Source organism: Rhinopithecus bieti, unplaced genomic scaffold, assembly GCF_001698545.2.
Source record: "Rhinopithecus bieti isolate Rb0 unplaced genomic scaffold, ASM169854v2 scaffold_13259, whole genome shotgun sequence".
NCBI lineage: Eukaryota > Metazoa > Chordata > Mammalia > Primates > Cercopithecidae > Rhinopithecus > Rhinopithecus bieti.
Genome location: NW_016807544.1, coordinates 588,365 through 611,576, shown reverse-complemented (window position 1 = coordinate 611,576; position 23,212 = coordinate 588,365). Strand labels below are relative to the sequence as shown.

At 38.8% G+C, this 23,212-nt stretch overlaps 1 protein-coding gene across 1 annotated transcript in view; it reads right to left on the bottom strand.

The window, feature by feature from the left end:
* Window positions 1-23,206, bottom strand: part of PCNX1 (pecanex 1) — a 213,885-nt gene extending 190,679 nt beyond the window's left edge. The window contains 1 exon segment of the mRNA XM_017882758.1: window positions 22,735-23,206. Within this exon segment, the coding sequence (XP_017738247.1) occupies window positions 22,735-22,887 (153 nt within the window). The 5' untranslated portion in view covers window positions 22,888-23,206.
* Window positions 23,207-23,212: the final 6 nt, after the last annotated feature.

Below are 23,212 nucleotides of genomic sequence, written 5' to 3'. Positions count from 1 at the left end.
GAAAGAAGGGCTTAGTATTCAAATATTGCCTATAAATTTAGAAAATGTTAATTAAGAGGGGTCAGAAAGAATATGAATGTTTTTAATAAGGCTTACAGTTTTCCATATACAAGCTGCCCCTAAAGGACTCAGAAAAGGCCCTGATATCAACGGCCATGGCTCCAGGGATTTAGCCCTCTTGCCACAGTATCCTTTGGGGATTGAGGTAAAGCATTCTAGTTAGAAGTCTCCTTTCAGAGGATGGAGCTGCAGAGGAAAAGGAGAAAAGTACTCTCAATGTTGAGATTCAGGCATACTTTCCCATAGGAAAAAAAACAAACCGAAACATAATATTCTATTGAGCTAGCTACACAAGGTCAAACTAATTTCAGAGGGCCAGCTGGGAACCTGTGTAACAAATTCACAGTGCATTTTCCCTAAAGGCAACTGGTTTACAAGTGAGCTACTGGAACTTGAGCCTACCCATATTTCTGCAAATGTCTGCTACATAAATATTTTAATATAAATAGAATAATTAAAATAATAGATACTATCTTTTAAAAAATCTGTCTGTATCTTTTAAAATCTGTTTATGTCACTCCATAACCTACATTTGTATTAATATTTATATTTTTAGCTACAATAGAATGCTCTGCTTAGGGAAGTAACAGTCAAAATTTATGCCACATCACCCGGCTGAAAAGAGACTAAAGTAATATAATACATGCAAGTCATCGGCAACAGGTATTGAGTCTATTACTCGGGGCAGAAGTCACTATGCCAGGAGCTAGAGATGAGCAGCTTGATCCATATGAAGCCAGGTACAGTGACATTCGCCTGTAGCCCCAGCTCTTTGGAAGGCTGAGGTGGGAGGATTGCTGGAGCCCAAAAGTTCAAGGTTGCAGTGTCCTATGACTATACCTGGGAACAGCCACTGCACTCCAGCCTAAGCAACATAGGGAGACCCTATCCCTTAAAAACACACAAACATACACACACATACACACACACAACATATGCACAGGCACACACACACGCATGAGAAGAAAGGGCACAGACATGAAAAATAAGGGACAAAGAAAAAACCCAACAAATAAATGTGAGGATGTATACTGATGGACTAAAATAATCTTACGTACATTATAGGATTTTTCCTATACTTTTATTTAAAGAAAGAAAATCATTTATATAATTTGAATCTATAAATTGCCATGAAAGTCAATGTCCTCATAATTAAAATGTTACGTATATCATTTCTACTCTATTTCATGAAATGATTTTGTCCAATTTATTCACATATTTTTAGCAACAGAAGTTTCTTCATCACAGAAGTCATTATGAGTTATCTAACCCAGGTTTACATAGCACATCTACATCATCATTTCAGTATAAGTTTGAGTTCTAACACTTTCTGAATGTATGCATGATGCTGTTCCTAGGAATTCTGTGTATCCAAATGTTCATGTGTACTTAACTAGAACAACTGTTCTTTTTTTCACTCATCACATAAGTACATATTCTTATCTCCATAAGCTACTTTTTAACTTAATCTTTAACAATTTATTATGACATCCAACACTTGCAAATTATTAAGTTATAATCCTAGTAACAGTTACGATGAGCTATGCTTAATTTTAAAAAACTGTTTAAAAATCAAGTCATGTTGCTACAAACACATAAAAAAACAACCGGATGAAAAACAGTAACTGGGCAAGTGGCAAGTAATACAAAAGACTTTGTAATGAGTCAGATCATAGAATTCTTTCTTGGCTGAGGGATACTTTTGGGTCAGGGGGCACCGAGCCTAATAATCAACTACATATAGTCATATGGTAGACTAGAGATAGAGTGCTTCAAAACAAGAGCAAGACGGTAAGGCGGAAAAAAAAAAAACCACTGAATGTACAGCAGAGCTTTCCCCTAGTTTCCAAAAGCATCTTTAGATTACTGCAGAGAACAAAAGAAGTAATAATTTTCATGTAATCCCAAAAAGGTATCCAAACAATTCCTATCTAGAAGAATTTGTTAAAGATAGCACGCTTTGAAATTTTCAAAATGAAGGTAACAGAGATAGGCCCCGGAATACAACATACCCAACAATCTAAACTTTATAGATAAAATAGTGACTCACAAAACCTTTTACAAAACTAACTCATCCTATCCTATGTGTTGAAATGGTTTTCTGATGAGATTAAGGTATCTGTTCTCAAACCATCAAGTAGCAGCAAGCCAAAAGTGTAATTTTTTAAAAAACTGCTATGTCTCAGAATTATAGCTAGTTATAAAAATAAAGCAGAAAGGTAGAGGTATGTATGCATATTAAATAGTCTGGTACAGATTTGTCTCCCAGTATTATCCAGTCGGTATCATCTGGAGACTGCATGCCATTCTTCACCCCAAAATTCCCAAAATAAAAACTGAAAGAATGGCTATATAAGAATATAACTTGAGAGGCACTAACAATGTTTTGATTTATATGTGATTTTCTGAGTAAACCTAATCATTATGGAAAAAGGAAACGGTGCCCTATACTAGGAACTATCTTAATATCTCCTTTTGTAAATTAGTAACAATATTTTACTGTATAAACCACTCTTTTATTTATCAGTCTAAGTAAATCCCTAAGTAAATTGATAAACACTGAATTTCTAGATGGTAAATATGAGGACCAAAGCTGTCTCATAGCAAGTCCAGCTTAAATAGCTTGACCTATCTCTTTCTCCCATTTGTTTCTGATACATTCTATTGCAACAGTTTTTCAGGATTCACAATAAGTAAAAGCATTCATTAACAAATTCTGTCAACATGACACTGCAATTCCGAAGAATAACAGCTAGGTTATTGTTTTAACATACCTCACAAAATGCCAGTTCAGGATACATTTAATGGGATTACCTTATGAGCAAATACATTAAAAACAATGAGATTCTCTTTGTTCCTATATAAAAGTATAACTATACGCTTATAGACGTAGTGTAATAAGCAAGCACGAAATAAGCAACAACACAAGGCTTTTAAGAATCAAAATAATTCAATAACAAAAGTATTAGGCCAAAGGAAGAGTCAAACTATGAGAATTAAGTAAAAATAAATATTTTAAAATGAAATATTAATACAAAAAAATTAGATCAAAAACTATTTTGCTTATATTCCTTTCTGTTTTACTAACATTTAGTAGAAGAAACCGCAAGCCGAATTCCTAACACAAGAATGAAAATCAGGCCAGGTGCAGTGGCTCATGCCTGTAATGCCAGCACTTTGGGAGGCCAAGGTGGGAGGATCACTTGAGGTCATGAGTTCGACACCAGCCTGGCCAACATGGTGAAACCGTCTCTACTAAAAATACAAAAATTAGCGAGACTTGGTGGTGCACGCCTGTAATCTCAACTACTCAGGAGGCTGAGGCAGGAGAATCGCTTGAACCCGGGAAGCAGAGGTTGCAGTGAGCCAAGATCGCACCACTGCACTCCAGCCTGGGCGACAGAGTGAGACACCGTCCCCCGCTCCACAAAAAAAAGAGAAAGAAAATCAATAAGATATATAAACTTTAAAAAGTGTATTAGTTCTCATAAGAGCATTACCAGAACCCATATATCATTTCCATCACACTTGCTCTGAGCTCAATTTGCTTGAAACAGAATGATGGTGTTGCATGCTGTATAATCCATTCCTACCTTTAAACAAAAGTACTACAATTATGCACGTTTAACATACTATATTTAAGGTGAAGTAAATGTGAAAGATGCCTAACAGAAAAAAGTTTAAAAATGTAGAAGAGCATATCCTACCACCACCACAAAGGCAACTAAGACACACTTAAAGAACAGGAGCTTGATCCATTCATGCAACAATTTACTAAACACCTATTAAGTCTCAGATATTCTACTAAGGAATGATAATACAGAAATAAACATGATCCTTTCTCTCTTTGAGCTTCTGAGGAGAATGACAAATCTAGTGTTTTACGAAGTACTACATACATCGGATTATGTTGCCACAATCCTTTGAAGAAAGTACTGTTACGATCTTCATTTTAAAGATGAGAAAACTGAGGTTACGAAGTCATATGCCCACAGCTGGTAAGCAGCAGAAAGTAAAGCGATACCCAGTCTGACTCCACAGCCTGCGTTTTTAAGCACTAAACTATACTGTCTCCCTCCAATGCAGTGTTTAGTTTAAGCACTAAACTATACTGTCTCCCTCCCTCCATTTTCTTCATTATTGTCCTCCTAAGTAGTCTTTTCAGACATTCTTTTCCTAACCATGCTCCCTGTGAAATTTTAATACCAGATACACTGCATAGTTGTATGTGCTGCATGTACATCTGTACTTTGTATGTGCAAAAGAGTAAGATATTTTTCTCACACATGCATCCCTCAAGAGCTAATTTCTGCCCCCTTGAGGATAACACCACACCCACTGAGAAAGTAAACTCTGGGGCAATGTTCCTCGCTGTGGGCACGGTTGATACTTTAAGCCAGACGATCCTCTGGTGTGAGGAGCTGTCGTGTGCATTATGGGAGGTTTAAAACCCCCTTGGTTTCTACCCACTACAGGCCCACAGCACTGTTGTTTCAAGGTTAGGTTAAAATCTCCCAAAAGAGGTTTTACATTCCTTGAAACATGCAGCTAAGTGGCAGCAATTGCTTCTCTTGCTGCTATTTACATATTCATGAGGACTACAGTACAAATTTTGTTCATAATGAACTGGAATGGACAGGATATACACAGACTGTAAATGCTGCATCTCTGTAGCAAGAGTGAAGGAGGAGGTATGACGGCAGGAGCAATGGCAAGAGTATCTGATACAAGCACAGCAAGGAAAGAACCCCACATTAGACCAGTAAGTGAGAGCACATAAAAGTTTAATGAAATTCATTTATAATGTGTGCCACAGAACAAGACTAACCCTGGCCCCAAATGATCAGTGAGACAAATTATCTCACTTTAAGTATATACAAGAACCATAACTAAATCCCTGGGAGAACACTATACTAAATGGACTTCCACTGTATTCACATAATATGTTGATCAAGAAGGAGAGCCAAGATTAAGGATATAACTAGATGGAGATGGGAAGGACAGTTCTGAGAGTTCTGAATCTGGAACACACTGAAAAAGATCAGGAGATGTTCAGTTCATGTCAAATCAATCACAGGTAGGCTTTCAAATGCAGACTAATCCGAAAGAAGCATCTTGTATGATGGTGGAGGGTGATGGAAGGTGGCTAAGGCGGTGATCCTGAGGTCAAAAGGAAAAAATGGCAGGGGCAATCTATGTAAACATGAGCCAGTGATTTAACCCCTAGGAGCCTCTGTCATCTGTAAAGGGGGATTTACAGTATCTTCATCTCACAAGGCTATGATGAGGATTAAATGAGAATGTATGAAAGCATATGGTGCATGGGTATATAACACCACAATAAATATTTGATATTTTTAATAATGTTTAAGCAGTGTAGTGACAAAATTAAGACAAGCAAATAAAAAGACCTGAGTAGATACAGTTCAGGGCAACTAAAGATGAGCTACATTAAACAAAAAAAAAAAAGATGGGGTAGGTGAGATTTGTGAGCCCTCAGAATACAGAGGTAAATATTAGTCTGATAGTGAATGACCAGAAGTCACTAGAAAATGAATAGAGAAATATTTCTGTAAAATGGAGGGAAAAAAGAATCTATTTTTCAAACAAAAACAGTATGCTTGACAGTAAAACACTAGAATTCCCATTAAAGTAAGGAACTAGACAAGGCTGTCTTTATCTTCAACATTATTTAACACAGACATAAACATGTAAAAGTACTACGCAAAACAATTACATAAGATAAAAAAGCAGGCCAGGCTTCGTGGCTCATGCTTGTAATCCCAGCACTCTGGGAGGCTGAAGCGGGCAGATCACTTGAGGTCAGGAGTCCAAGACCAGTCTGGCCAACATGGCAAAACCTCATCTCTACTAAAAATACAAAAATTAGATAGACGTTGTGGTGCACGCCTGTAATCCCAGCTACTGGGGAGTCTGAGGCAGGAGAATCACCTGAATCCAGGAGGCGGAGGTTGCAGTGAGCTGAGATCCGGCCACTGTGCTGCAGCCTGGGCGACAGAGCGAGACTCCGTCTCAAAAAAAAAAAAAGAAGTGAAAACTGTTATTTACATATATAATTGCATATCTGAAAATGTCTTTAAAATCAACACAACAATGTAAGAATAAACTAGTTCAGGCCAGGAGCAGTGGCTCATGCCTGTAATCCCAACAAGCAGTTTGGGAGGCTGACATGGGTGGATTGCTTGAGCCCAGGAGCTCAAGACCAGCCTGGGCAACATAGCAAAACCCTGTCTTTACAAAAAATACAAAAATTACCCAGGAGTGGTGGGGTGTGTGCTTACAGCCCAGCTACTCAGGAGGCTGAGGTGGGAGGGTCACCTGAGCCCAGAGAAGTGGAGGCTGTGGTGAACCATGATCACACCATGCACTCCAGCCTGGGTGAGAGAATTAGATCCAGTGTCAAACACAATAAAATAAAATAAAATGGAATAAGCTAGTTATATAAGGTGACTAGTTCAAAATTAATAAATTAAAATCAAAAGTTTTGGATGGAACCTAACAGAAAAAGGACATTAAGTGAAAACTAAAGAAATCTGAATAAAGTATGAACTTTAAGTTAATAATGATGTATCAGTATTGGCTCACTGGTTGTGACAAATGCACCACAGTAATCTAAGATGTTAACAAGAGGAGAAATCAGATGCAGTGTATATGGGATCTCTCTGCACTATCTTTGAGACTTTTCTATGCATTCTAAAACAAGGTTTATTTTAAAATATCTGGAGGGCAATTTGGTAGGGTTTTTTTTTTGTTTTGTTTTGTTTGATTTTTTTCTTTTGAGACAGTCTCACTTTGTGCCACCCAGGCTAATCTCGGCTCACTATAGTCTTGACCTCCCAGGCTCAGTCAATCCTCCCACCTCAGCCTCCCAAGTAGCTGGGACTACAGGCATATACCAATGTGACCAGATAATTTTTTTGTAGAGACAGGGATTCCCCATAGTGACCAGGCTAGTCTCGAACTCCTGGACTCAAGCAATCTGCCTGCCTCAGCCTCCCAAAGTGCTGGGATTACAGGAGTGAGCTACAGTGCCCAGCCTAGGCAGTATTTTTCAAAACTGCAGAAGTATTAACCCTTTGACAAAGCAATCGTATGTATAGGAATTTATCTTAATACTATACGTGGACACATGTGAAATGACTGTGCAAATTATTTACTGCAGCATGTTTTGTGTTAGCAAAGGTGGTTAAAAAAAAAATCTGTCAGCAGGCAACAGGTTAAATAATACATCCAAGCAATGGAATACTATTCACTATTAAAATAACTCAAGAAGGCTGGGCGCGGTGGCTCACACCTGTAATCCCAGAACTTTGGGAGGCCAAGGTGGGTGGATCACAAGGTCAGATCGAGACCATCCTAGCTAACACGGTGAAACCCCGTCTCTACTAAAAAATACAAAAAATTAGCCGGGCGTGGTGACGGGCACCTGTATTCCCAGCTACTCGGGAGGCTGAAGCAATAGAACAGCGTGAACCCAGGAGGCGGAGTTTGCAGTGAGCCGAGATGGTGTCACTGTACTACAGCCTGGGGACAGAGCGAGACTCCTTCTCAAAATAAATAAATAAATAACTCAAGAAGCCCTTAGCTACCGACGGACAGATGTTTAAGATATATTAAGTTGGGGTGGGGAACCAGTATATACACTAGTATGGTAGGAGACAGGCAGACAGATATATTTGAATTTTCATCTTTATGCTACAGTGGGATTCACAAGAAACTGTTCATAGTGGTTTCTTGTGGGAGGTGGTACACGAGTAGACAACAGGAGGATCATGTGCAGGTAGAGAACCTTTCATCATCTTTTGGAGTTTTGTTGGTTTTAATCATGCAAATTTATTGCCATATTTTAAAAGTATTGGAAGAAAACATGAACTTTTAAAAAAAATCTTTAATAAGTGTTAGACAAAACATGAATTTTTTTCTTACAAGCCTTTTAATAGGTATTAGATGAAAACATGAATTTTTTTTACAAACCTTTAATATGGGAGAATTTTATAGCATGGAGAAAATTGGCAAATGTGAATACTATATATTTTAAAGTTATATAATAAAATAGGGGAAATCTTTAATAAACCACAATAACTAATTTTATATATACAAATAACTCTCACAAATCACTTAGAAAACAACGTTTCAAAAAAGGACAAAATACACAAACGGCAGTTAAAAGAAAAAAGACGTGTGTGTGTCTACTAAGCACATGAAAAGATACTCAAAGAATTCATGATTAAGGAAACATAGATTAAAACAAGATGCCATTTTACACTACCACATTGAGAAAGATTCATAATAACCAATGTTGGTACAAACAAAAGGAAACAGATCCTTTCACACACTGGAGAGAATATAAATTGGTAGATTTGTTTGAGGTATTATTTGGCAACATCTAGTTTGATTTTAAATGTGCATACCATTTGACCCAGTAATTTTTATAAACTAATGCTACAAATCCCACAAGTCTTATATACATAAGTGTTCACTAATGTGTTGCCCAGCATTGTTTGCACTAGCAAAAAAAAAAAAAAGGTAACGACCTAAATGTCCCCCACCAGGGAACTAATAATTTATACAACGAGTTACTCTACAAATGGTTCAAAAAATGAAGAAGAGTTACATGTACTTCAGTGGAACCTGCAATACAATATAACCCCATTGGCTATTTCGAGTACATACATATATGAATATATGTTTGTATATATACACTACCAAGAGGTAACAACCATTATCTCTGAGGCGTGTGAACTGGTAGGGTGGATGATAGAGAACAGCAGACTTTTATTTTGGAGTATATATACTTAACTACTCTCAACTACTCTCTGGAATAATTTCTACAACTCATATTATTTTCATGACAAAAACTTAACAAAGGATTTTTAACTTAAGGGTGAAATGCTCCAGAAATATACTATACTGGGTAAAAAGCACTATATAAGTTACACTATTATCAATACCATAAAAGTATAAATTATTGCCAGAATCAGTTACTCAGCAATTTCTTCAATGCTGAAAAAGGGAGACGAGTTAAACTAGAACCTAAGTAGGAAATAATAACGTGTTTTCAGGCATTCACAAATAACAGACCTCCCAGTACAGTGACTGTCAACTTGGAATGGCCTTCAGAATCACCTATCCCAACATATATTTTGAAAAACAACTCTCCTCCAAATGTACCAACAGACAAATTTAAAATATTGCCTGAAGCATTTAGAGGGTGATGTGTCATAATGTTTGCAACATACTGTCAATTGAGTCAGATATGTGTGTGAGAGACAGAGTATGTATAGAAAAATATCATGCATCTTTATATAGTTGAAACAAATGTGATTTTTCAAAAAAGTTCAAAATAGTGGAATCTAGGTGAAGCATTCTTTCAATTTTCTTGTACATTTGAAAATCTTCATATTCAGAAATTTAAAAAAGATCACTTCAAGTGTATTTAAAGTATTTTAAGTGTATTTTCAATAACACATCCTGGTATTCTTCAATATTCCTGTGACATTAAGGGAGTAAAGTAAGATTTTGATAACAAAGCATATTTTGTTAAGATTAGCTATCTTTATTCTCACTTTAAAATATATTTACCAGCCTGGGCAACATAGGGAGATCTTATCTCTACAAAAATTCAAAAATTAGCCAGGCATGTTGGTTCACACCTGTAGTCCTAGCTATTCAGGAGGCTCAGATGGGAGGATTGCTTGATATATAAATCAAATATATATGAAATTGAGGATTTCATTACTAAAATGCCAAAAACAACCCAAAATTCCTCTTTATTTCCTATCCAAGTTCATTTCAGTTTTGTCATGAGGGTCATGAGGGTCTGTGAGGCTTGTGGAAATTATGTGTAATATATCTTTGTGGCATAAATACTGCTGAGTGAAAATGAAATGGGTTTATTTAGGTTTTCTGAATTGTTTGTTTTTACATCACTTCTTTTAACCATTCCAGATACATATCAGGAATGTTATAAATAATATTCTCAGAAGTTAAAAAATAACTCGCTGAGAAACCCTTAATGTGTTAAATAAATTAGAATACTTAAGCAGAGCAAAACACTACATCCAAGAACATACATTCTTTTAACAATCTTTTCCCCAGAACAAAGATTCATTTGCCCAATGGGAAGATTATGGAAACGCTATTCCAGCACAAATAACCTCATAAAGGTCCCACCATAAGGCCTACCACAGTGCCTAGCACATAGTAAAGGTTCTGAATATATGAATATCCTCTGCATAAAGCATTCTAGGAAATACTTACATCCTTCTTCCAATTCCTGAGCACTTTATGACACATAAGGGATTAGTCATATTCTACCTTATAATATGGCTGTGTACTTGTCTCATAGCCTCAATTTATAAATTAGGAAAACCAGCATTATACAGGGAGCCAAGAGACAGGTGTCCATACTGCCATAAATGAGGTCTAGTCTTTTTCATCTTAGAATTATTTAATTGTATGAAATGTGGCATATGTAAAATACCTCAGTTTTAAAATAGCCTAATATAGGTTAATGGTTACCCTATATTAGGTTATTCAAAAATACTCAGAATATTCTCCTCCTCTTTTGTCCCTCTAAAATGTATCTATCATAGATGTAAAACCTTTTGCTAATTTTTCTCATAAGATACATTTGACAAATTGTTATACATTGTACACATCCTCAAAGAACAGAATTCCAGCCTGTTAGGGGAAAAGAAGAAAACCATATTAAAGATGATACTAAATGCAACACAGTATCCTGGATTGAAGGATCTTGAAACAGAAAAAGTATAACTGATGAAATCCAAATAAAGTCTATAGTCCATTAATAGTATTGCAGTAATGTAATTTCTTATTTTTTGAAACCATGGTTATGTAACATTTTAATATTAGAGGACACTGGGTGAAGGGTATACAGGAACTCTCTCTACTATCTTTGCAACTTGTCCGTAAATCTAAAATTATAACAAAATGTAAAGTTTTAAAGATGACAACTGCGATAATTAGATCTGTTGAGTTTATGTCTAGACAATACTCAAACAAGGAGTGAGGAAGGGTAGGAAAAGGAAAACAGCCAGATACATGATTCAAGCTTCTCAAAGTTGTGACTAATCTTCCTGCCTGTTCTCAAGGCAGTTAGCACTGAGGGTTCTGTTTGGCTTGTTCAAAGCTCTACAGAATGCAACTTTTTTTCCCCTTAAAACCTCAAAGGAAATGGCTTCCTTTTCCCTAGGTTTTCTTTCCTTTATTGAAACACAAAGCAACTAACACTAACAGTGCAAGTTATAAAAGATGCAACTGCTCAGGTTCCAGGGACAAAAGAACTCTGAACTGTTTTACAATTCTACCAAATAAAGCATCTCCTATTTGGGGAGGACAAGCAGAGAAACCAGAAGAACCAGAATCAGTAGCTACTTATTTCATCTACAGTATTTAGTAAAGTTCATCTATATGCTGAAGAAGTCAACAGCAGTCAACTCTACAGAATGTTTCTCTTCTCCATATTATTAGTCTGTGCCATTCTAGCATTATTACTCTCAGGTGTCTCAACTCACCTGCCAAAAAATTCTTATCCCCACCAGCTTTCCTCAGAGACACAGAAAATCATTTGATTTAACTCAGATTAAGTAACAGAAGGAGGCAGTCTCTTTCAATGAAACATTTCTGCTTGTCAGTTGCTTGCTGTGAAAATTAATTACAAAGAATAGGAAAAATCAGATCAAATTTCTTACACAATATATGTTAGTGCAGTAAACACCCTTAATTTGGACTAAAAAAGTTGAAATTTTAAAAATATTTTAAGAAAATTTCTGTCTACTGTCAAGGACAAAATATTACTGATACTTATTACTGAATGTTTTATCAAATCGTCCATTGAGTTGGGTGCAGTGGCTCATGCCTGTAATCCCAGTGACTCTGGAGGCTAAGGTAGAACGATCATTTGAGGCCAGGAGTTCGAGACCAGCCTGGGCAACACACCAAGACCCCCGCCTCCACAAAAAATTTTTAAAAGTAGCTAGGTGTGGTGGCACATGCCTGTAGTCCCAGCTACTCAGAACGCTGAGACAGAAGGATCCATTGAGCCTATGAATTTGAAGCTGAAGGGAGTTATGATCACACCACTGTACTCCAGCCTGGGTGATGAACAAGACTTTGTTTAAAAAGAAAACCACCACCAGCACTCCATTCAAAAAGAAATTGACAACAGTAACACCCTGTTTTGGAAAAGTGTTGTTTGAGAGTGGGAAAACAAGTACTCTCAATACTGTTGACAGAGATTTAAATTAGCACTACCTTCCTAGAAGGCAATTTGGCGTTTTTAACCATCCTCCTCTGCAAAATGCAGGCAGATCGTATGTTGTTGGGCTTAGCTTTACGGTGCTTCAAAGATATTGCATTTTGTACAAATTGAAAAGCGGTGACACCTCTGTGGAGCACATCTCTATCAGCACCATTTTTCCAACAGCATGTGCTCACTTTGTCTCTGTGTCACATTTTGGTGACTCTCTCAATATTTCATACTTTTTCATTATTATATCTGTTATAGTGATCTGTAATCAGTAATCTTTGATTTTACTATTTTAGAATTAAAATAGTATAAATTCTAAAATGAAATAGTAAAATCAGAGATCTGTTGATGGGAGCACCGTCAACCTTGCCCATAGACCTATGATGGTAAAGAGTGTTCAAGTGAAAGGAAAAGTCACATGTCTCTCACTTTAAATAAAAAGCTGGAAATGATTAAATTTAGTGAGAAAGGCACATCAAAGGCCAACACAGGTAGAAAGCTAAGCTTCATGCACCAAAAGTAAAATTCTGAATGTAAAGGAAAAGTTCTTGAAGAATGTTACAAGTGCTACTCCAGTGAACACACAAATAAATAACAAAGCAAAGCAGCCTTATAGCTGATATGGAAAAAGTTTGAGTGGTCTAAATAGAAGATCAAACCAGCCACAACTTTCCCTTTAGCCAAAAGCCTAATCCACAGCAAGGCCCCAGCTCTCTTCAATTCTATGAAGACTAAGTGGTGAGGAAGCTGAAAAAGAAAAGTTTGCCTAGCAGAAGTTGGTTCATGAGGTTAAAGAAAGCTGTTGCCATAACATAAAAGTTTACATGAGGCAGCAAGTGCTGATGTAGAAGCTGCAGCAAGTGATCCAGAAGATCTAGATAAGATCACTGATGGTGGCTACACCAAACAACAGATTTTTGGTGTAGATAAAACAACCTTCTGGAATAATATGCCATCTAGGACTTTCATAGCCAGAGAAGGTAAGTCAATATCTGGCTTTAAAGCTTCAAAAGACAGGCTGACTCTTTTGTTAGGGTCTAATGCAACCGGTGACTGTAAGTTAAAGTCAATGTTCATTGGCCATTCCAAAAATCCAACAGCCCTTAGGAATTATTACAAATTTACTCTGCCTGTATTCTATAAATGGAACAATAAAGCCCAGAAGATATCAGATCTGTTTACAGCACGGTTTACTGAATATTTTAACCCCACCTTTGAGACCCACTGGTCTGAAAAAAAGATTCCTTTCAAAATAATACTGCTTCTTGACAAGGTACCTAGTTATCCAAGAGCTCTGACAGAGACATAGAAGAAAATTAATGTTGTTTTCATGCCTGCTAACACAACATCTCCAGCCCCATGGCTCCAGAGATAAATGTTGACTATCAAGTCTTAGTATTTAAGAAATACATTTCATAAGGCTGTCAGACAGTGATTCCTCTGATGGATCTGAAGTAAACTGAGAACCTTCTGGAAAGGTCTCACTCTTCTAGATGCTTCAGGATTCATGGGAGGTCAAAATATTAACACTGACAAGGTGTTTGGAAGAAGTTTATTCCAACCGTCGTGAATGACTTTGAGGGGTTTAAGACTTCAGTGGAGGAAGTCCCACAGATGTGGGGAAAATAGAGAACTAGAATTGGAAGCAGAGCCTGAAGATGTGACTGGATTGCTGTAATCTCATGATACAACTTGAATAGATGAGGAGTTGCTTCTTACGGGTGAGCAGAGAAAGTGATTTCCTGAGATCCAATTTGCTCCTGGTGAAGATGCTGTGAACACTGTTGAAATGACAGTAAAAGATCTAGAATAGTACATCAACTTAGCTGACAAAGCAGTAACAGGATTTGAGACAGCGGACTCCAATTTTGAAAGAAGTTCTACTGTTGGTAAAATGCTATCAAGCAGCATTACATGTACAGATAAATCTTTCATGAAAAGAAGAGTCAATTCATGTTGCAAACTTCATTGTTGTCTTCTTTTAAGAAATTGCTATGGCAATTCTTAGAATTGCTGCCACAGTAATTTCTTAAACCAGCCTTCAACAGTCACCCCCTGATCACTCAGCAACACTTAGGCAAGACCCTCCACAGGCAAAAAGATGACAACTCGCCAAAGGTTCAGGTAATCCTTGGCATATTTTTAAGCAATAATGTGTATTTTAATTAAGGTATATACATTGTATTTTTAGACACAATGGTACCGCACACTTAACAGACTACAGCATGGTGTAAATATAACTTTTATATGCACTGGGAAACCACAAAATTTGTGACTCATTTTATTGCAATATTCACTTTATCACAGTGATCTGGAACCAAACTTGCAATGTCTCCAAGGTACGCCTGTACTCTCTTTCCCTGGCTCTTTTTTCGTCTTCATTTTACAACTCTGTCTTCCTTTGCTAATTTCTAAATGCTGTTTAGGCCTTGGAATTCTGTCCAAGACCATTTTCTTTTTAATGAGATAAACTTTTTTCCCAGAAGATCTATATGCTGGTAACTTGCAAGTAAATTTTACCCCAAATTTCTCTCCTGAACATTCCTCTTCAACACTCTGAATTCATGTTCTCCAATCTCAAAGATACCTTCAAAATTGTTCAACAATCCTACCATCCCTTGATCACTTTTCCACACACCAAAAGTAAGAATAGCATGTCACATTTGGGGGATCTTCCTCAAATCTTAAATATCTGCCTCACCTCTTCTTCTTCCACTCTCAACAGAACACATTCACTTTGTCCTTTGATGAGATTATATAAATCATAAAAGATGAACCTCAACTTTTCCCATGAACTGTTTAACCCTTCCTCCATGAGCATTCATCCTTGCCTCCTTCCTTCCTCCTCTGAGGATAATCCTTTACCACATGTGCTTTCTGGACCACAATACTATTTTGTATTCCAGGAACCCTGCATTATCTACCCATTTCTCATTCTCATATTTATATTCTCTCTCAATATAAAGATTCACTCAATACTTGTAAAATGAGTATTTATCAAAGAATATAATCCAACAAGTCTATTTTTAGGAATTTATACAAAACACTAGTACAAATATTTAACTACAAGAATATTCACCCTACTGTTTTCTAAATAGCTAAAACCTGGAAATGACTTACATAACCAGTAAGAGGGAAATGATTAAACTGTAACACATATGATCTACTACAGAGCTATTAAAAAGCCACTTCCTCTCACCCATGGAAACACTCATAATTTAAAGTGAAAACTGGAGACTCAAAACAGTTTGAATTCTATGAGCCCATTTTGTAAGCAAAGAAGTATTTAAAACTCCAAATATATTTTGGTTACTAAAATGTTCCCCAGACAGGGGTGATGGAATTACCAATGGTTGTATTTTCTTTTTACTTATCTATAATTTCTGATTTAGACAAATAAATCAGAACAAAAGATTTTAAATTAAAACATGGTCTTATTTGAAAAGAGAAAAGGGTTTTGCGATTCAGTAAAGTTTTCCAATGTCTTTGAGTTCTGATAAAACCTATCCTCGTGTTGACACCTTTACATATAGTAGCCAAAAACTGGGAAAAGCCTAGCTGCTCATCTACATGGGAACGGATAAAAGTAAGCAAACTGTAGCACAGCCATACAAAGGAATATTACTCAGCAATAAAAAGGAACAACACTACTGATTCAACACCATGAATTAATCTCAACCACGTTATGCTGAGTGAAGGTGGCTTACACAAAGCATGTGCTACATGATTCCATTTATATGAAACTCTAGAACAGGATAAACTAATTTATAATGGAAAAAGTCAGAACAAGGATGAGAGGACTGACTCAGAAGGTCAAGCAGAAACTATCTGGAGTGATGCTGATATTCTACAACATGCCAAGTCTACACTACGCAAATGTGTGCATTTATCAAAACTCACTGAATGGTTCGCTGAAGATCGTGCCTTTAGAACCCTACCTGACAATGCACCTGCTGAAGAGTTTAGGGGTGATTTGTATAGAAGTGTAACTTACTTTACATGCATCTCCCTAAAAAAGGGTGGACAGATAGAGGAATAAAACAGACGGAGACATAATATTTAAAAACACAGAATCCAGGTGGTGGGTACAATTTTCTCAACTTTCCTATACGTTTGAAAATTCTTTAATAAAATGTTGAAAAGTTTAACTCTCAGTAAAGTCAACTAGAGAAAGCAAATTACCTGATTGAATCTGTGTATTCAAAGGCTGGGAAAAAAAATAGAAACTTTCCTAGTTTTCTAATTACCAAATGATTTTATGATTTGCAGTAATTTTCAAGCAGGAGAAAACACTCCACCTTTATGTAACAAAAGACAGAACATTTTATAAATCGACTGTTTTTTTTGTAAATTAATACACTTTTCTACAAATTGACAAACATGGCTGCTTTCCTGGAGACCTCATTTGTCTTTTTTCTTTTAGATTCAGCAAGGTACATGTACAGGTTTGTCACATAGGCATTTTAAGTGATGCTGAGGTTTGGCTTCTAATGATGCTATCACCCAAGTAGTGAACACAGTAGCCAATGGATAGTTTTTCAACCCTTGCCCACTACCTGCTTTTGGAATCCCGAGTATTTATTGTTCCCTTCTGTGTATCTGTAGGTACCCAAATGTTTAACTCCCACTTATAAGTGAGAACATACGGTAGATGGTTTTCTGTGTAAACCATCTTTGGACAGTGTACCCTTAATTTATTATAGGTAATATAATAGATAAGAGTTATATCTGTGCCATGACCAGTTATGGAAATTATTAGATTCACCTTGATCCTAAATATTGAAAATACTGGTAAAAGGCACAGGCTGTAGATTTAAACAGGCCATCTACTAGTCATTAACCTTTCCCTAAAGGATGCAGAAAATAATACTTAAAAATCATATGTACAATTGCTAATTTATAGCACAGTAACTTTTCTAGCTTGATCTAAACTTTTAGAGAAATATAAATTTTAAAATATGAAAATCCCTGTTTTAGTCATCTTAACTAAATCTTGTTTAAAATGATCTTTAAATACTTTTAAACTGGGGGGAAGAAAATGACCTGAGAGCTTTAGAGTAATCCTCACTAATAAAAGATGTATCATTCTAAAGATGATAAAGATCAGTTACAGAAAACAATGAAGACAACCAAGAAGGAAATGTTGAAACCTTTATAAATTTTGTTAATGATTTAGTCTGAATATAATCTCTTCACAGATTTATGTGGTATATATTACTGTATATATCATGTATGTATATATAACTGCACAGTTGTATGCACAAGAAGCCATATGTGTTGCACTTTCAATGATTTGTTTTTCAAGGGTCATTTTGTATTTGATTTTTCAGTAATTTTATATTTGATTTTTGTCTTAGAGTCTGACACTGAACCTAACCCCTAAGTAAGCAGCTCCACCACATAACACAGCCTACCACAGTTCTCCCTCCACCTCCAACTATTCTACGTCAGTTAACAAGTCTAAAAAAGCTTCACATGTATAAAAAAAAATTCATTCAACAAATACTTCTTCAGATCCTAATATGAGCCAAGCAGTCATGCAGACACTTGATAAACACGGATGAGTAAATCAGACCTGGCCCCTGCCCTCATGGAACTTACAAGGTATGAGAGTGGAAGGTGTTAGAGCGGGCAAACAAGTAAGCAAACAAAAAATACATGTTTGTGGTAAGTGCTATGGAAGAAAGTTATGGGACAGAATGATGAAAAAAAGAGAGGGAACCTCTTTATGGCTATCAGGCTCGGCCTCTGTGAGGGGATAATATGGAAGTCCAGCCCTAAAGATTAAGTAGCAGCCAGCTTTGCAAAGAGCAAGAGGGAAAAGTGTCCTTTCAGAAGGCACAACACGTGCAGAGAGGTCTCACAGGACGAAAAGGCTCAGTGGGCTAAAGTAACAGAAAGAAGGGCAGTGTGACTACACCACAGTGGGAAAACTGCACAAACTGTAAACAAAGGCAGAATAAGCTCTGGTGAGGGCTTGATAAAGATTCTGGATTTTTTTCTAAGTGCCGAAGAAAATATTTAGAGAATATTTCAAAGAATGACACAGATTTATGTCTTTTACTCAGAGCAGAAAGTGGTAAGATTTGCTCAAAAGCAAGGGGTGGAGGATAAGCAACTAGATACAAGACAGTGCCATTAACTAACATGACAGAGTGAGGAAAAACGTTCTGTGGCAGTGTTGTTTACAGGGGAAATCAGAAGCTTTTGGGCATGATACTTTTGAGATGTCTGTGAGACAGCCAAGAGGTATGTTGAGTAGCAGCTGGATGTCAGTCAGGGGCTGGGAGTTAGGAATATTCATCAAGTTATTTAAACTTACCTAGAGTGTTTATAAAATACAAATCAATAGGTCATACTCCAGATCTACTGAATAAGAAAGGGCTTGCACATCGTTAACATTGCCAAGTGATTCCAATGTCAACTGGAGTCTGGGAACCACTAACTTAATAAATTTTGATTTTTTTTTTTTTCAGGCAGAGTCTTGCTCTGTTGCCCAGGCTGGAGTGCAGTGGCGCAATCTTGGCTCACTGCAAGCTCCGCCTCCCGGGTTTACGCCATTCTCCTGCCTGCCACCGTACCCAGCTAATTTTTTGTATTTTTTTTAATAGAGACAAGGTTTCACCATGTTAGCCAGGATGGTCTCGATCTCCTGACCTTGTGATCCGCCCGCCTCAGCCTCCCAAAGTGCTGGGATTACAGGCGTGAGCCACTGTGCCTGGCCGTAAATTTTAATGTTCTATTTCATCACCTAGGGATATACTGCTTTATAGAGGAAAACAATATATTGAGCAATATGTTATGAAAATGATTTGACTTAATAATCCAGAGCTATTTAGTCTCCTCCAGTCATACAGCATTATAGAGGAAACACTTCCAAATAGCCATTTTTTCAAATGACATTTACTGAAGGCCATTCTGAAGGTAAACAATTTCTTCTCTTTCATAAATATTTTCTTGCAAAACACCCATGAAATATCTCACAAATGAGTAAATCACAGTTCAGAAAGGTGGAGTCTTGCCTACAGGACACACAATCAGTAACAAAGCCAAGATTCAAAAATCAAGACACTAATTCCAATTTGCTTTCCACCACACAAAAATGCCACCCACCCCTAAAGCTCATCATCTGTGACATGTACAAAAATAACTGTAACTAGATAAAAAAAGAATGAGTACCTTAAGGGAAACAGGACAGTCAGAATTATGAAGCAAAATTTTTTTCTCCATTTTCACTACTTAAAATATTTTTAACTAGTTGATATATACATAGAGAGAGTCCACCTTTCAAATATCCACAAACGCTCCTAAATAGACACCAAAAGTGTTTGAATCCTATACAAAAAGTCCTAAGACTTTCCTAACTCAATGTACGATCTCTCCACAAATTTAGGCACTTTTTTGGGAGGAATAAATAAAAGGCAGCCTGTACAGTGACTTTGCCTTCAGAAAGCTCTGTGTAAATCCCAGCTCACAACTTGCCTACTAACAGCAAAACCTCATGAGGTCACGGGGTTAAAGAACCTATAAATATACTTTTATTTAAAATAGTCATTATCACTTATAGTTATTGTAAGAGCATGCAAACAATAACCTATGGCTGTCTGAGATTTCAACACAAAATGATCGATTTTGCCTTATTTTTGGTATATACTTCAAACTGTCTACCTTTTCCTAGTATGTTTCCTAAAATGTTTACAAATCCTCTCTCCTGACCACCCCTGGTCTAGGATTCATCTCCTGACTATAAGATCAGGGTCCCTCTTTACTTACCCTTTCCTAGCAGTTCTAATAGTTGTTCTAACAGTAACAACTCATTAGCCCCAGGCTAGATTTTAAGTTCCTTGAAAGCAGAAGCTGTGTCTTGTCCACTTCTCAATCATTCATCGGAGTACTACCATGTGCTTTACACTCATCTAGGTCCTAAAAATACAGCAGTGAACGAAACTAAGTTCCTGCCCTCTCAGAGCTTATATTCTAATAAGATAAGAAAGACATAAAAACAAATAAATAGATATCAGCTAGGAATAAACACCATACTATTTTAAAAGGTGGGCTACAGAGTGTTGTGAGAGCCAGAAAAGTTGCTATTTTACACAAGCTATCAAAGAAAGCCTCACATATACGAGAACCTGCAAAAAGTGGAGCAGCCACACAGGTATCTGGAAAAGAGGAGTCATCCACAGAGGGAAAAGCAAGCGCAAAGGCGCTGAAGCAGGAACATACTTCTCGGCAAGAAGAGCAAGGCGGCAAATGTGTATGTGGTTGTGAGAATAGAGACACACGAGAGGGCAGGCTCTGAGAGCAGAATGACATGATCTGAAAGAATCACAGAGGCTTCTGTGTGGAGAATAAAGAACAAAAGCATTGAACCTCATTAGAGAACTGCAATAATCCAGGAGAGAGAATCCAGGTGATGAACCAAGGGAATGACGGCAGCCGTGATGATGATGGTGGTGGTGAGAGGAGGAGGAGGAGTCTAGTTAGGTTTTGAAGATAGAGGTTTGCTGATGAACTGGATGTGAAGAAAGAAAATAATCAATGAGAGTTTTTAAAAGGTTTGGGAAGAGTGGGACTGCCATTAATTGAGACAAGGAAGTCAGACGCAATCTCAGAAAGTGTCTAGTACGTGGCAGACACTCAAACATTTGAGAATTCAGTTTAACTGAACTCCCAAAATGAAGAAAATAAACTCAATGTATTGGTTTCCATTTGCTCTAATATTCTTTCAGCAACATTTGCTAATTACACAAAGAGACTTAACCATGACCACACAGTTTACTGCAAATGTTAACAAAGAAATCTTATACTGGACCCAGAAACTAATCCTTACCTCTCAAAATTCATTTTCAGTTTTAAATCTACAATTCTTCTGGACATAAAAGATACCTGCTTTGAAAATGCTGTAACAGCCTGAGGATTCTTACACCCAAAGTAATTAACCCGTTCATTAATGATGTCATATTCCTGGAAGGTATAGTAGTGCAAATAGAACTCCCTAGGCCAGAATTAATTGAAAAATATAACACTTCACGATAAATGTTCAGAATGCAACAAGACTGAACAAGTCCCCCTAATAAAATAAGCCACAAGCCATCAGCATTTCTTGATTGCTTTTTTTAACCTCAAACAATAAGTCCCTTCAAAACAATTTCAACCAAAAATGTGAATCTGCTTGAGAATGTGAAATTTAGCACATCTTCCCCCAAGCAATTTTCCTGCCAATTAGTGAAACTGAGCTTCACTTAGGGAAGAACTGGGTGTCCTCACCTTTTGCACTTCTCATAGTGATACTCCGGGATTTTCTAACTCAGCACCCTGTCTCTAGCTCCACGAAGAACCTCAAAGTTTGCAGAAATATATTCAAACGAATTCTCCTAAAATAAAAAGCTCAGATCCTTTCCTCCCCTCTGACTACTTTAAAATTTTGTGAGAAGCTTTAAGTATCATCTCTGTCCACACGAGTTTCCCTAACGCCCCACCCTAACCTAAAGTGCTTTAAAAACTATGCTTAACAACTTTCAATGTCGCTTTAAAAACACAGATGATTCAGAGAAGCTGATCGCACCGAATTCAGCAACAGGCAGTACTCTCCCTATTCCTATCCGCCAAAGGCCTTGAACCAACCCAAACAAATTCGCTGAAATGCCAGCCAGATTCCCCGTATCTCCCCGCTCCCTTCCCCCAGGGAGGCCAGGAAGCACCACGGTCACCAGCCACGGGGCTGAACAGAAAAGAACCGCTGCGAAGCACAACAACGGTTTTTTAGAGGCAGGAAGGTTCTGAGCTGGGTTTTCAGTCACCACCCAGGACCCCTGGAGGACGACCCCGGACGACCCACACACGCACTCAGAGCAGAGCCGCAGGGTCCCCCGCGCTCCCGGGACTCCGCACGCGGATTAGCGGCGAGGCGGCGGGCGGCCTCTCCCGGGAGCCCCGGGCGAGGGCCGCGGCGGGGGCGGGCAGTGCCCGGTGCCCAAGGAACCCAGCGAGCCAAGGATGGATGCGGGGTCCCCTAAGGGCGCAGAGCGCTCGGCGCCTGCCACACAGCCCCACGGGCGGTGGGCCCGGACGGGGACGCCCTAGCCGGGTGGCCGCGGGAGGGAACCCCGAGAAGGGGCCTAGGACGCTGCCGCTTCCCAGTGAGCGGGCGGGGGCAGCCGGCGCGGGTTGCCGTGGGCTCGTTGCTCGTGTCACCGCCGAAACCGGGGGAGCCCCGAAGAGAGGAGTGGGAGCACGCAGCGCGGGCGGGGGAGCCTCACACCGAGCGGGTGGCGGCCCCCAGGGGACGAGACCCCGAGGAAGAGGAAGAGGGCGCGACCCCAGCAACGCCCCACCGGGTCGAGGGGAAGGAGCCACCCGCTCCCCGCCCCCACACTCACCATGTAGAGGGTGAAGGGCAGGCCCAGCAAAAAGAGCCACAGGTAGAGGTGCAGCGCGTTCACGAAGGTGGCCTGGTGCGGGTCGTAGTACCAGCCCCCGCTGAGCGCGGCCCACACCCCCTGTCGGAGGATCTGCAGCGTCTGCGACCCCATCCCCACCCGGCGCCGCCGCCGTCGCCTCCGCCGCCGCCGCCGTCCCCGCCCCGGCCCCAGCTCGGCCTCGATCGCCGGAGCCTGCAGCTGCCCCGTCTATCCCCCTCCGGAGCTCCGGGAGAGCGAGCCGGCGCCTCGGCGGTCGCTGGTGCTGCTGCAGGAGGAGGAGGAGGCAGCGAACGAGGAGGAGGAGACCCGGGAGGAGGAGGCGGCGAGCGGCGGGGCGGAGGACGGCGGAGAGGAGGAGACCGGCCTCCGGAGTGCCGCCGCCATCTTGTCTCCTAACACCCGGAGCCGCGGCCCGGCCCCCGCCACCCGCGGCCCG